The 13,961-nt window shown below is 42.7% G+C and overlaps 1 protein-coding gene across 3 annotated transcripts in view; it reads left to right on the top strand.

Moving 5' to 3' along the window:
• Drak (Death-associated protein kinase related) overlaps nt 1-13,147 on the top strand; it is a 66,768-nt gene extending 53,621 nt beyond the window's left edge. For all 3 annotated transcript variants that reach the window (XM_064700008.1, XM_064700009.1, XM_064700011.1), the window contains exons 3-6: nt 9,617-9,829; nt 10,833-11,008; nt 11,085-11,403; nt 11,485-13,147. In XM_064700008.1, the coding sequence (XP_064556078.1) occupies nt 9,617-9,829; nt 10,833-11,008; nt 11,085-11,403; nt 11,485-12,742 (1,966 nt within the window). In that variant the 3' untranslated portion in view covers nt 12,743-13,147. The remainder of the gene's footprint in view (nt 1-9,616; nt 9,830-10,832; nt 11,009-11,084; nt 11,404-11,484) is intronic.
• Nucleotides 13,148-13,961: the final 814 nt, after the last annotated feature.

Genomic DNA, 13,961 nt, shown 5'->3' with positions numbered 1-13,961 from the left:
AGATTTGATTTTTGTAGTTTTCGAGCATGTTTTGGGCATTTATTTGATTAGCTTTGAAACTTATTTAGCTGCAGCTAAGTGAGTCAGTTGCCTAGTTCGTGTAGAACAAAAGGGCGGAACCATGCGTGAACCTGCCGTAAATCGAACCTTAAACCAGATAAGCTGACTAAAGAGCTCTAAACTTTAACTCCTCTGAATCGTTTTTATTTCAAAACAATATTTTAATATTATTAGTTGGATATATTGAAAAGGATTGAGCCAAAAAAGCCTAGCTATATACATATATATTTAAAATCGGGTTCACGAACCAAACCTTTAGACACTTGAAAAGAATCTGAATAAAGCAAGATAAAGTACGGTGTAGCATCAAAAATAAAATATAAAAACATTTTTAGACATTTGAACTTTTAGTAAGGATTTAAGTAATCGGAATGCATTTAAGTTTCTCAAAAAGTTGAAATTCCCAGAGGTTTATGATTTGGTAACAGTTACCGATGCCAACTGTATACAAGGGAAAAAAAGTTAATGGCCTCGCGAGTTAAGATATATGGTACAGAACAGATCAAGGGTTTTAATTCAAACTATGAAATATGCAGCTAGACATCAAAAAGAATCCTCAACCAGAGTGCGTTGCCTAACCCAATTTCCAAGTGTTATGGCAGCCCGTAGGCGTTGCATCAGCCGTTAGTACAAAAAAAAAGACAAGAAAAAATCTTTTAAATCTCTCACACACACAGACACATATGTATATATATATATATCGCCGCATTAGTTGAACTGTCGATTTGGGGGCTTATGTAACGCGTAAGCGGCTTATAAATGCCCGATAGTACTCCACATGCAACACGTTGGACCCAAATGGATGACCAGCTGGACAACACGGAATTTGGATGACCTTCACTTGCAGTCGACGGAGAAAAAAGGGGGGCACCGAACGATACTCTGATACACATACGCCACATAAACCAGCTGCAGCAGCATAAACAACAATTTTTTAGTTATGTTCGTTTCCAAAGAAACTCAACAATGCTGACAACGTCTCGAAGACTGCATTCACTCTGCATGCAAAGCAGCAGCAGCAGCAGCGGCAGCGGCGGCAGCGGCGTCTTCCTGTGCCCCTTCCCTCTGCGTATATCCGCATTATCAGCATATAATGGCAACAAGAACAACAACAGCAACAATTATAATGACAACAATAACAACAACAACAACAATAATCATAAAAAATATACACATCGAGGTACATATATTTTTACATTGTTTGCATAAAGTTGTGAAAAGTTTGTTGTTACTTATTTAATATACCCTGTACATCATAAACTTTGGGTATGCTAAAGTCATGTCTATGTAACAGACAGTAGATGGAAGGACTTGTTTCAACCAACTTGATTATATAGCCAGTTTTATCTCGAATTGGAATCAAGTTTTTCAAATTTTGTGATGCATTAAAAACATATATGTATATGTACCGATTGCTGACAGCATCGATAGTTTTTGCCATTATCGATCGATTCAATTGTACAATAATACAATAAAATTCTTATGCATTATTATCGATAGATCGATAGTGGCGACTATCGAATATCGATAGTTTAACAGCATTTTGAGTAGAAGCTATTTACCAAAGTGCAGCCAATTGGTAGTATCGAGTGGAGCATATTTTGTAAAGACACTATTGGCAAGAGTTATCGATAATATCAATGGTGCCAGCAATTGAAACTACTTATTAAATCGGGCATGCAAGCCAACTCTAGACTTAAACGCAGGGTATTTTCGTATCAAGACAACTTTAACTATCTTAAGAGTCTATTGGGGGACTATCGATTACAATCGTGCACTATCGATAGTTGTGCCACTAAATTTGTTACAACTTTATGCAAAACATATTTTAGACATGTGCACAGGGTATTTTCCTATCAGGCAAACTACGCAACAATTGGTATGTTGTCTTTTCGAACAGTTGTTGCTGTTGCTTTTGCTGTTGCCGTGTTGTGTTGTGTTGTGTTGTTACTTGGTTTAGCTGCGAGACCTTGATTATGTGCTGATGACACGTACAACATGTTTGGGTCTGTCCTCAAATCGCTCGCACACGTTATTTTCATTGGGTCTATGTGGCACTTGGGGTAAACATTTTTACGATCTTGCGCTGCTTGGCGGCAGCAATCGCCTCAAGTTGTCGCATGTCGCATGTGGCATGGCTATCAATTGATCAGCTCACATACAGAAACACCCGCTTCATATGGCTCCCACTAGTCCTCCATTCTTTTAATGGACTCGCAGTGAAGGTCGGCCCAAAGAGAGCTTTGGCCAAATATCAAAAGCAAATATCAGCTGTGGCTGCAACAGCTGCCAATGGCCAATAAATTCGTTTTGCCAGTCTTGTCTGCAATGGTGGCATGTGCGGCAAGTTATGGATATGCGGCATGTGGCAAACATTGCCATTTGCGGGGGCCCAGAGGCGATACATTTGCAGCAGCATGGGGCATGGGGCATGGGACATGGAACATGGGGCATGGGGCATGTGTGCTCTATCTACCGACGCCACAAAGCTTGAGGAATGCGTCTTATCAATAGCCAGACAATCTCAGCCGCAGCAGCAGCAACAACTGGCTGACAGCTCAAGGATAACAGCAGCTGGAAAATAAAGTCTTGGCAGCTGCCTGCCAATTGCCAGCTAATTTATCATAATTAAAGCCGCTTTACAAATGCACCCAAAGCAATCGCTGCACCGAGTGCTGGCAGGGGGGAAAGGGAGCACTCGGGCAAGCCCCAACGGAAGGAAGGAAGGAATGCGAAGGAGCTCGAGTTAACTAACTGACAAGCCTGACACAATTTCAAGTGAGTTTCGGTGTTGCCTTGGTGTGTGTCTGTATGTGTGTTTGTGTGTGTGTGTGTGTGTGGAGCAGAGCAAAGCTTAAGGGATTGACACAGGACAACCCGTTGTGAGCAATGTGCAGTGTACAGTGCAACAGAAAAGTATGTCGATAAGGCAAATAAAATTATGATATAATCTTGAAAAAATTATTATTTTTGACAGTTATAAAATATCTACCTAACTTGAGCTCGACATAATACTATATCCATACATTAGCCAGGGTTTCGAAACCGGATCCTCATTTGCTTTGATGAAAACAAAGTGTGACAAAGTAAAATTGGATGTTATTAAGCTTAAGGTCAAGCGTATACACAAAAATTGGTTCTCCGTTGGCTTTTCTGCTTGTTTTTACGACTACATTTAATTTAAGTGTGTAAAGATTTAAACCTTTTATTGATTTTTTGTCGATTTATCTCTTCACGAAGACGGAAAAAGACTTATCGAAGAAACAATTTTTTTTTTAAATTGTGGAAGTATTTTTCTTGTTTTAGCTAATGTTGAAGTTTGCTTTTCTAGGGTTTTCACGTCTCGATGAAATATAATAGACTCATCGAGTTAATAATTTTCTTTCGATCGCCATAGACTTGTGCAGCTCCTTCACCTGTTTTCAAACTAATTTGTAAGTTGTGCAACTCACTTTTTAAAAGCCAACTGCCAGCATAGAATACAATTCAAACATTTTTCAACTGTTTACATACTGCTATGAGTCAGTGTTCTTTTGCTGGGCTAGCTTCCTGTCTATGCACAATGGAAATGATGTCAAGTGTTGGAAAGCCCCAAAGGCATACACAATTTGTGCAGGACAAGTGTGAGAGAATGCCGAATGCGCTGTATATATATATATACGATTGTGAATAGGTGGATTGTGAATTGTGGATTGGGTTCTGGATGTCGTTGACGCTCTCGTGGCGTCGACAACCCCTTGGAGTGCCTTGACGTGTGCTTAATTAAAAAGACAACCAAAGCTTTTGCATATGTTGTTGTTGCTTTTGTTGTTGTTGTTGTTGCCTTAAATGGGATTTAGCATATTGCATTTGCAGGCAAACATCATGATTAAAAGTAAACAGCAAAAAATGCACACTGAAATCCTTGGCTCAAGCGGCGTATGCGTAATTATTTTGCGTGTTTGCCTGACGAGAAAGCAAAAACAAAAACAAAACAAAAAACGCAAAATTATTAAATTAATTAAATACATTAAGCGATTGCTGCTGATGTTGCGTTAAGCGCAGACCAAATTTGTTCAGAAATTAAAAAAATAAAACGCGCGCGACGCCCACGCGTTTTGAGCGCGGTTTCCATATGTATGTGCTGTTCACTTTGTTTTTTAAATTTATTTCTATATAATGTTTTTTTTTTTTTGCTTTTGTGCGTTCACCAAAAATGGCAACAAGCGTCAAAGTTTTTTCGTGTTTGCCAAGACGCATTAACAATTGGCACATTTAACGGAAGTTATGGATGTCAATTTGTAAAATAGGGAAAGCTGCTGAAATGACATGCGTACAAAATGATTAAAAATTATAAGAAATGATTCAAATACAGTCGTAACTGCACTATAACGCACTTAAATCAACGTGAAACAAAAATGAATTAAATATCATATTCAATAAATGTAACGAGCAGCTTAGAAATGTGTTAATAATAATACTATTCAAATAGATATAAATAAACTAAAACTACAAACAAAAAACTATCTCTATATATATAGAGTTGACATAAATGAATTTTTAAAAAAAAAGTTTATTATAAATATGTACCAAAATATATGATCAGCTGGCTCGAGTTTCGACTGTACTCAAATTTAGATTGGGAATTCAACTAGCTTACATCTGAGTTACCAAGAATGGCAGCGATAAAATTCTGTTTGAAATCAACTTGAAAACTAAAGTGCATTCGTCATAGGCAGGGATGACTGTATCTAGCAGAAACTTCATGCAAAAAAAGGTTGAAGCTTAAGCTTGAGGATCGAATCCCCGTGAAAAAAAAAGGTTTAGATTTTTTCAAGTTTAACTGTGTTTTGATGCTCTATTGAATATGTTGCACACATTTTGAGCGCCAAGAAACGCGCTTGTGCCCGAGCGATGGTAATGTGCGTCATGTGGCACGGTCTGGGCAATTTAATTGTCACATTAGTGAGCAGGCATCAAATGGGCGACGCTGCGCCAGAGACTGTCCATGTCTATATAGTTAGTCACCTTAAGGGCAACTATTTGCTTGGCTGACAGCCGCCAGATGATTTTACTCGACTGCACTTCACACACGAGACTTGAGGCGACTCGCGGCCACTCTGCGGTTCAATGCACCCGGTTGCACTAAAAGCAGCAGCTACAGCAGCAGCAGCAGCAACAACAACAACAACATGCGGCAAGCACTTTAACCGCACTTTGTCGTCATCCGCATCCTTGTCATCAACATCCACATCCACATCCACATCCACATCCATACCACATCAACATCGTCGTCATCGTCATCGTCGTCTGTCAAAGGCAAGATTCTTCAGCTGTTGTTAAAATGCAGCAAAGCCTGCAAAATGTTATTGTTAGCTAGAAGTGTGGAAGTGTTTGAAGTGCGGCAAGAGAAGAGTAGGGGAGTGGGCTGGGGGGAAATGCACAGTAAATGCTACTGAGTGCACTTTTCAACTAGCAAATGCATTTCACCCACACGGAACAGTCGTCAGCTAAATTGATGCACACGTCTCTCTCACCTTCGCTCCGGCTGTGCCTCACCTCACCTTGTCCTCTCTTCTCGTCTGCCGCTTTTGGGCAATTGGAGCTGCAAGTTGCTTACCTTTTGGCTACTCGACTGCAACACCCGCCTAGTAATTTGCACCTTGTTAACAAACTTTTATTTTATTGTAATTTATCTTATTTTTTTTTTGTCTCATTTGCAATACAAATTTGCGTAGCTTGACATTGTCGTTGTTCGTGTTGTTGTTGTTGTTGTTGTGTGGGCGCCATCGGCATTGTGCAACTCTCGTATTTTTGCAAAATGCATTTAATTTTGTAATTTTTGTTGTTGCCCATAACCGAAAACTGATCCGCACACAAGAAGCCCAAAATAGGCTCAATTGGTGGTCCGTGCAAAATCAAAATAAAGATGCATTCGTTAATAGCAGCAAATCAAAGACCTCACCAGGCCCAGACTTCAAAAGGGGACGGGGAGCTAAACTCAATTGAGAAAGTAAACAAACAAATCGAATAGGAAGACGCAACCAACGCATCACTTGAATAATTGAGCGAAAGGCCAAACGGCTGACTATCGAATAGACCATCGCAGCGAGATGGAATAAATATCAGAAGAGCGCTCTAGTCTAAAGTGCCCGACTAGGTAATATCCTGTAGCCAGCGTCAGGCTACAAGTTGGACACATTTCGACACGCACTGTGGAAAATGATAGATTAAATAACTGGCCTCAAATATGGTAGCTGACTGTCCAAAGCCCGAAACTGTAGCGTGAGGTGTGACGTATCGAAAATGTAAAATATTTTAAATCTCCATGTGCTACACGAGAATAAACTCAAATTTCGTGTCCCCAGCTCGAATTGTCTTCGAGCTAGGCTTAAAAAACCTTGTTTCAGAACCGATATTTATCGATATTAAAGCTTATTTCCATTGTTTAGTTTCTAATTGGGAACCACTTAATAGCATCTCTAAAGGATTGTGACCAGCTACTTGCGTCAAGTTACTTAAAACCAGCAAAAAATTGCAGGTTAATTGCTTGAGTCATTAAAGTTTCCACCCATTTTTGCGAAATTAGAAAACGATCGATTGCAATCGTCCCGATACTCCTATCGGATAGCCAGCCCAGTCGTGGCTTTTCTTTAGCCAGCGCTAGCAGAAGCATAATTCACATTCCATTGCTCCAAGTCTGCCGTTAAACAGCTTTGATCTGCATCGGCATCAGCAGCAGTCGTCTGTCAAATATATATCCCCTCTCCTACCCCCTTCTCCCCTACCAAACTATCTAAACACAAACAACGCAAATTGTGCAATAATTTTGCTGCTCCATTTGAAATCCAGCGGCAAAGGTGAATGTAAATATTGAAGCAGCTTGCCTCAATCTTTTTACCACCCCCGCTGTCGCTCTAATACCTGTACCTCTACCGCCCCCCCCCCCCCCTCGCCGTCGCCCGCACTTTCCGCTACCCCTGCCAATACCAGCAAGCCGATTAGGCACGTGCACGCGCCGCGCGTTTTGTGAGCGTTTTTAAACGCCACCATATTTGGTCGTCTCCGTTTTGGCGAATTGAGAATTGTGCGTCACATAGATGGAGCCAAACCAATGCCTTGTATGTGCCTCTGCCCAGCCAGTAAATGCCAAAAGACCGACTCAGATCGATATAGCTGATGGTTCCCAAATCTGAATCTCGCTCGGATCGATCGCTGTCGCTGCCAAAGCTGACCATTTTAGAAGCCGCTCGATATTCAAATTCACACTTGACCAAAAGCCGCACAAGCACAGTGGAGCATTTCGGCTACGTTTGTTGATAAAAACCTAAATATGGGTTGTTGTCTTCTCGTGTCTACTGTCTTTTAAGTTGGATAACCTCAATTATTATTATTATAATTACAAGTATTATGATAATAAAAATTGTAAAATAATATTGCATATTTTAATTATAATGTAAATTTAAATTAATTTTAGTAAATACAAATATTCGACTTTGATTATAGAAACTCGCAGGGCAACACAAGAGAATCCCATATTACGACTATTTTTAAGCACTATTTTGCCTATGATCTCCACAGTTTGTGAGGCTTATATCGTTGTCGCGATTTAATGAACCATTAAAAAAGGGCAATGCGCGTGGGAGTGGCCGGCCAAATAGCGCAGCACAGCACAGCACAGCGACGTTGACCAACCATGAACTCACACACATACACACTCACTCACACACATAATACACACATATATGCATGCACAATTGGCCCGTTAGCCAGAATGCGCCCTGTGACAAGGTTTTTAGACTAACCTTTAAAAGTTCACTAACCAGCTGCTGTTGCTTCTGCTAAGAACTGCTGCACGCCCACGCCTCACCCTCGCAGCCAGCCTCTGGTCACATCTCCAGTTAACAGCTCAGCTGCGTCATCTGGCAACAACAACAACAACAACAACTTTCAAGTCGTGCCTTACGTAACAGCGAGCCACTAAGCTTTATGACCGATCAGCAACAACAAGACTGAAGACCTTGCCCAATTAGTCGCAGTGCTGCAAAAAAAAGATGAATAAAAAAAGAGAATAAGAAGAAGAAAAAATATTGTAATTAAATTAAAAATAAAATATAAATACAAAACAGGCAACAACACAAAAGATGTGTATAAATGCACCTGCAACCAGCACGGAATGCTGACGGAAGGAAGGCTTGGCAACATGTTGCCAAAGCCAGATGCAAATGTTGCTGGCGCTAATTGAATATAGACGCAATCCGCACGCATGGTGCTTGGTGCCTGGTGCCTGGTTCCTGGTTCCTGGATTTGTGCTCGTGTCTCCCATGCATCTTCGGTGCGTGGCAAGCTCGAAAAAATATTTCACCTTAATGGCCACAACCGCAGCAGCGAACGTTGTCCTCAAGTGGCGACACATTTGACAATTTGTGAATGTTGCTGCAGGAGATGCGGCAGCCAACAGCTCGGCGTTGTCCGTTGACTGTCAATGTGGTCGGGAGTGGGGGGTGGGTGGGGTGGACGAGGGGCAGGCAACAATTAGAAACCAGTCCGTGTGAAGGCGACGACAGCCCAGCGCCTTATATCGTTCTTTATGGCATACCCCAACTAACAGCTGGGCATATTGCTCTTGGCGCAGCTTTTGAATTTCAATTCAACTTTTTAATTGTAAAATCTTTGATTTATTGGGTAAAACAAAACTTTATTATTTCTTATGCTGGAAATAAATGAACTTCAAGTCTTTGTACTCTAACAAATTTGAGAAACATATATAAAAATTATGTAAACAATTTTACAAATATAATAAAATATAATATAATAAAATTTAACATTTTCTAAAATATAAGAATTGATATTAAATTTCTGGTATAAAAATAGTTTCAGAAACACAATTTTCAGTTCGAAAAAAACATTTTAAAAGTAATTCGGAAAAGAATTAGGAAGATTATTAAGCGCGAAATATGTAGGGTAAAAAATAGTTTTATGCCTTTGCTGTACTGTTTCTTCCTCATGCCCGTTGAAAGAGATTTTGCCTGGATGGAGGCTTGCGTGATGCGTCTTCAGCTTGTTTTGGCGCTGTCTGTCGTGGCTCCCGAGCTGCAGCTGCAGCTGGAGCTGGAGTTGGACCTGGGGCTGGGGCTGGGGCTGGAGCTGGGGCTTGGCTAACTACTTACCGACTTATTTGGTATGCCAGATTTGTCGCTGTTGTTGTTGTTGTTGTTGTTGTTGTTAGTGTTTGCCGGAAGCGCAATTGCTTCATTATGGCACGTACTTTGTCAAAGGCGTTTCGACGACGCGACTTTGACGTCGTCCCACCCGTGCTCTCCCCTACCGTTTCGTAGCCAGCCTTGTTGTCATTCCGCTCTTCGATGAGTCGTTGAGTCACGTTGGGATGTCTCATGGCTATGGATGTCGCTGGCCGACAATTGGGCAGTCTTTTATGAATGAAACTAGAGGCGCGTGTGGGCCGCCAGTTGCCCGTTGCCAATTGCAGACCGACTGCAGCTGGTCTGGTTTGCTAGCCAAAACTAATCCGTTGTCTCTCTTTTTTCTTTTTTTTCTCTTTTCTATATTATTGCAGGGGCAAATTTGCGGCTGTTCGCCGGGCGGTACACAAGAATACCGGTTTGCATTTCGCTGCCAAATTCCTCAAGCGACGCCGACGCGCACAGAGCAGCGACAAGGAGATCAAGCACGAGATTGCCGTCCTAATGCTATGCGAGGGCGAGGACAACATTGTCAATCTGAATGCGGTGCATGAGACGCGTTCCGACACGGCCCTGCTGCTGGAGCTGTAAGTATATAACCATAACAATAATAATATTAATAGTGGGATGCATCAATCAGATCATTGATTGATCATGGCAGATGGTACCTTATTCCCCAGAACTGTTTGACAGATAACTAACTGACTGATTGACTGACTGACTGGCTGACTGATTGGCTGATGGACTTACCATTTGGCCGCACACACAAATGCACTAGGCAATGATTAGGTTCAGTTCCTTTAACATACGCATATATCATGTTAACAGTTTACTATTTCCGTAACGCTTTAAATTCTGACTGACTGATTGACAGACTAAGTGATTGACGTAATATTCAAACAATCACAAATGCGCTGCGCATGAACTGCGTTCAGTCACTTTAACAGTCGCATAGCTGATGTTACCCCTTACCGTAACGCTGTTTCGGATGACTGACTGATTGACTGACTGACTGATCGATTGATTACCTAAGTATTTGACTAGGTTCAGTTTCTTCAACAGACCATAGGTGCTGTTAATATCACTTTTTCCCTAAAACTGTTTATGCTGACTGACTGAGTGATTGACTGACTCACTGATTGATTGCCGGACTGTTTGATCATGTGCTGGCCTAGAATTGGGTTAGTCTTTTTTTTTGTTGACTGACTGATTGAGCTACCAGTTGACCAAAAGTTCATCATGCAATAAGTAATTCATATAAGGAGACGTCTACGACCGTATCAAATGAATCTCCTATAAACGGTCGGATCCCTCTTGTTTTATTTTTTATCCTATCATTGATTTGGGTCCAATATTATATCGTCCAGTCTGCCTTAATTACTTTGTTGAAAGGTTTCCAGAACAAATAAAGCAACACGAATTCAATTGATTTCTGAAATCCACACATACGGATGGAAAATGGGTGATAAATTGAAAGAATTGTACGAAAAGGATTAGGTCCGGGCAGAACTTGTTAATAGTAGCTAGCTAGCTGATATACACATACCAGGCAAAAATAAAATATGCTCATTCCGTTTCTCTCACTATTAGGGCCACTGGCGGCGAGCTGCAAACGATACTGGACAACGAGGAGTGCCTCAGCGAGGCGCAGGCGCGCCACTGCATGCGGGAAGTGCTGAAGGCTCTCAAGTTCTTGCATGACCGTTCCATTGCGCATTTGGATCTGAAGCCGCAGAACATCTTGTTAGCCGGCGAACGCATTGAGGGTGAGTGATCAGTTGAGTGCCCAACTAATTGAGGATTTCCCTGACAAGCCGCTGCGCTTCCCCTTTTTGTTTACAGATGGCCTCAAGCTGTGCGACTTTGGAATCTCGCGCGTCGTCTGCGAGGGCATCAATGTGCGCGAAATGGCCGGCACTCCGGATTATGTGGCACCGGAGGTGCTCCAATATGAGCCCTTATCGCTGCTCACCGACATTTGGTCGGTGGGCGTGTTGGCCTATGTGCTGCTATCGGGCTTCTCGCCCTTTGGCGGCGACACCAAGCAGGAGACCTTCCTCAATATCTCACAGTGCGCTCTGACCTTTCCCGACAATCTCTTTGGCGGCGTCTCTCAGGCGGCAATTGATTTCATACGCCGCGCATTGCGAATTAAGCCAAAGTGAGTACAGTTGAATCTTGAATTCTGTAGAGAATCTTTAACTAATTCTCGTTCTCTCTCTCTCCCTCTCTTCCGTTCTAGCGATCGCATGAATGCCGCCGGCTGCCTTGAGCATGTCTGGCTAAAGGATGAGTGCTCTTTGCACAGACAAATCTATTTGCAAGCACAGAACGATGCCGACTTTGTGCAGGATGATGAGGATGAAGACGATGATGACGAGGATGAGGAGGAGGAAGATGATGAGGAAGAGGCACAGAACGTTTCACAGCAACAGCAGCAGCAGCAGCAACAACAACAACAGCAAGAAAACAGCACAACAGCAGCAACAACAACAGCCAGCAAATCCCTGCACAACGGGCATAGAGCACACTCCAGCTCCAAGATACCTATTTCCACTAGCCACAAGCTGAGCCCCAGCACAGAGACAACAACAGCCATACACACACTGCCCCAAGCACTGACCATGTCGCTGGCGACAACCACGACTGCTACTGCATCGACGAAGCCCACACAGATTGTGACACCAACGCGACGCGCCTCCGATTCGGATAAAGAGAACACATATACGGCGACATTTGTTAAGAAGCCGGTGGCCAGCACGGCCACAATACAGATTGGCAGCAATGGGCTGGAAGAGACGACAGTGATTGCCACATTGGCGTTGTTCCCGGATGCGCCCACCACGCCCAAAGTCATACGCAAGACGCCCGCTACGGAGGCCAGTTCGGCCACGTCGGTCAAGGCGCTGGTTAAGAAATTTCAACTGGAGGAGCTCGAGGCGCACAGCTCACCCAACAACACATTGCCGCACTGCTCCAGCTCCGCCAACAGCAGCCATGCGTCAGCGATCACGACGCAACTACAGGTTCAGCAGCCGCGCAAATGCTCCGTGCCCAGCGTTGTGTTGCCAGCAACCAGCAGCAGTGGCAGCAACATGCGGCGCAGCGTGAGCGGCACTGCCAGCAGCAGTAGCAGCAGCAACCACAGCGCCAACAGCAGCAGCCACGGTGGACGACGCGCCTCTGAGCCGCTAACCGCTGTCCACAAGAAACAGCACAGCAACAACAACAGCCCAAACTCCATTTCCAGTAGCAGCAGCAGCAATAGCAACAGCAGCAGCAGCAGCAGCTGCAACAGCAGCTCGGGACCCACGGGAGCAACTGGCAGCAGCACGGCGCTGCTGTTGAATGGACGATTGCCGCAGGCAGCGCATCATTTGCATCATCATCATATGCACCATCATCATCATCACCATCATCATCATGTGGTGATTGCCGCCAAGAATGCGGCTGCTGCTGCCACCAACAACCTGAGCTTGGACCAGGGCATCATCTGTTAGCTAAGGGCCAGCCGTGCGCGCCGCAATGCCAAAAGTTTCTTTCACCGCTTCCTTTGCTGCATGTAACAGTGCCTGAACGTGTAGGCGTGGTCAGCCAGCCCCTAGCTGGGCTGCTGCTGCAGCTGCTGTTGTAGCTGATCCTGCTGCTGCTGCTACTGCTGCCGCTGTGGCAGCTGCAACTGTAAGCCGCAACGCCGACGCCTGCGCGTGCTCGGAAGTTTTGTTTGATTTTGAGTTTCTTAGTTAATGTTATATAGCGCCTAGTTGATCTAAAAACAACCACTGTACCACACTATTGTACCACTGTACCACTAACCCAGCCGATTTCCCAAGTAACCTAAATACTGTTTAAGTTTATCTGGAAATATATCTATAAATACATAGGTATATACATATGTAGATGGATATATATCGTGTATTTCGTAAGAGTTGCCGTTGTCTTTGGCAGCACACGGTTAACGGTTAAATTAATGATTACTGATCCCGCGACAGACAGAGATGTTAAAGGAAAGAGATAGATTGCTAGAGCGAAAGAGAGAGAGAGAGAGAGGGTGAGTGTGTGTGTGCGTGAGTGACAGAGAGAGAGAGAGAGAGAGAGAGACCGAGATGAAGAGCATAGTTGAGAATGCGCTTAGGTTGCAACTTGCAAGTTATTGAAAGAACAATTGAAATTACAAAAAGTAAATGATTTGAGACATATCAGTCGTTGTGTTGTGCGTGTGTGTGTGTGTGCGTGAACGTGTGTGTTTGTGTGTGTAGTAGTTTGTTAAAATCGATGGGCAACGTTTCACATGTTTCAACGAATTCAAATACGTCAATTCAGGACAAATTTAACGTCTGCATAGCATAAATTAAATAATACAAATTATACAACTAAAAACTTTATATACCAAAAAACAAAAAAAAAGGCGAAAAAAAATAATCAGCGCGCAGAAAATTCAGCAATATTTGTTGATAATTTTTTAATTGGATTGTGAATTTGTAGCTGAATGATTTAAATCGTATTTATATACATACATATATATATAATGTTGAGCGCCATTTGGTAATTGTTTGTTACATGATTCACATACAGCAAATGCATTCATAGCATAGTTCATGCATTAATTAATTATAACCAAAATATGATGAATATTATTATATGAAGGTAGTCGCAGTTGTTCGCGAAATGGTAGTGGATAGATGAAAATTGATTGTTCAAGAGTTAATGCATACATAA

This window comes from Drosophila montana, unplaced genomic scaffold (assembly GCF_035044405.1).
Source record: "Drosophila montana isolate Dmon_TW-CO22-7 unplaced genomic scaffold, ASM3504440v1 contig_1624_1, whole genome shotgun sequence".
In the NCBI taxonomy this organism is placed as follows: Eukaryota; Metazoa; Arthropoda; class Insecta; order Diptera; family Drosophilidae; genus Drosophila; species Drosophila montana.
The sequence above is the reverse complement of the archived record's forward strand: the minus strand, read 5'-3'. Positions and strand labels throughout refer to the sequence as shown.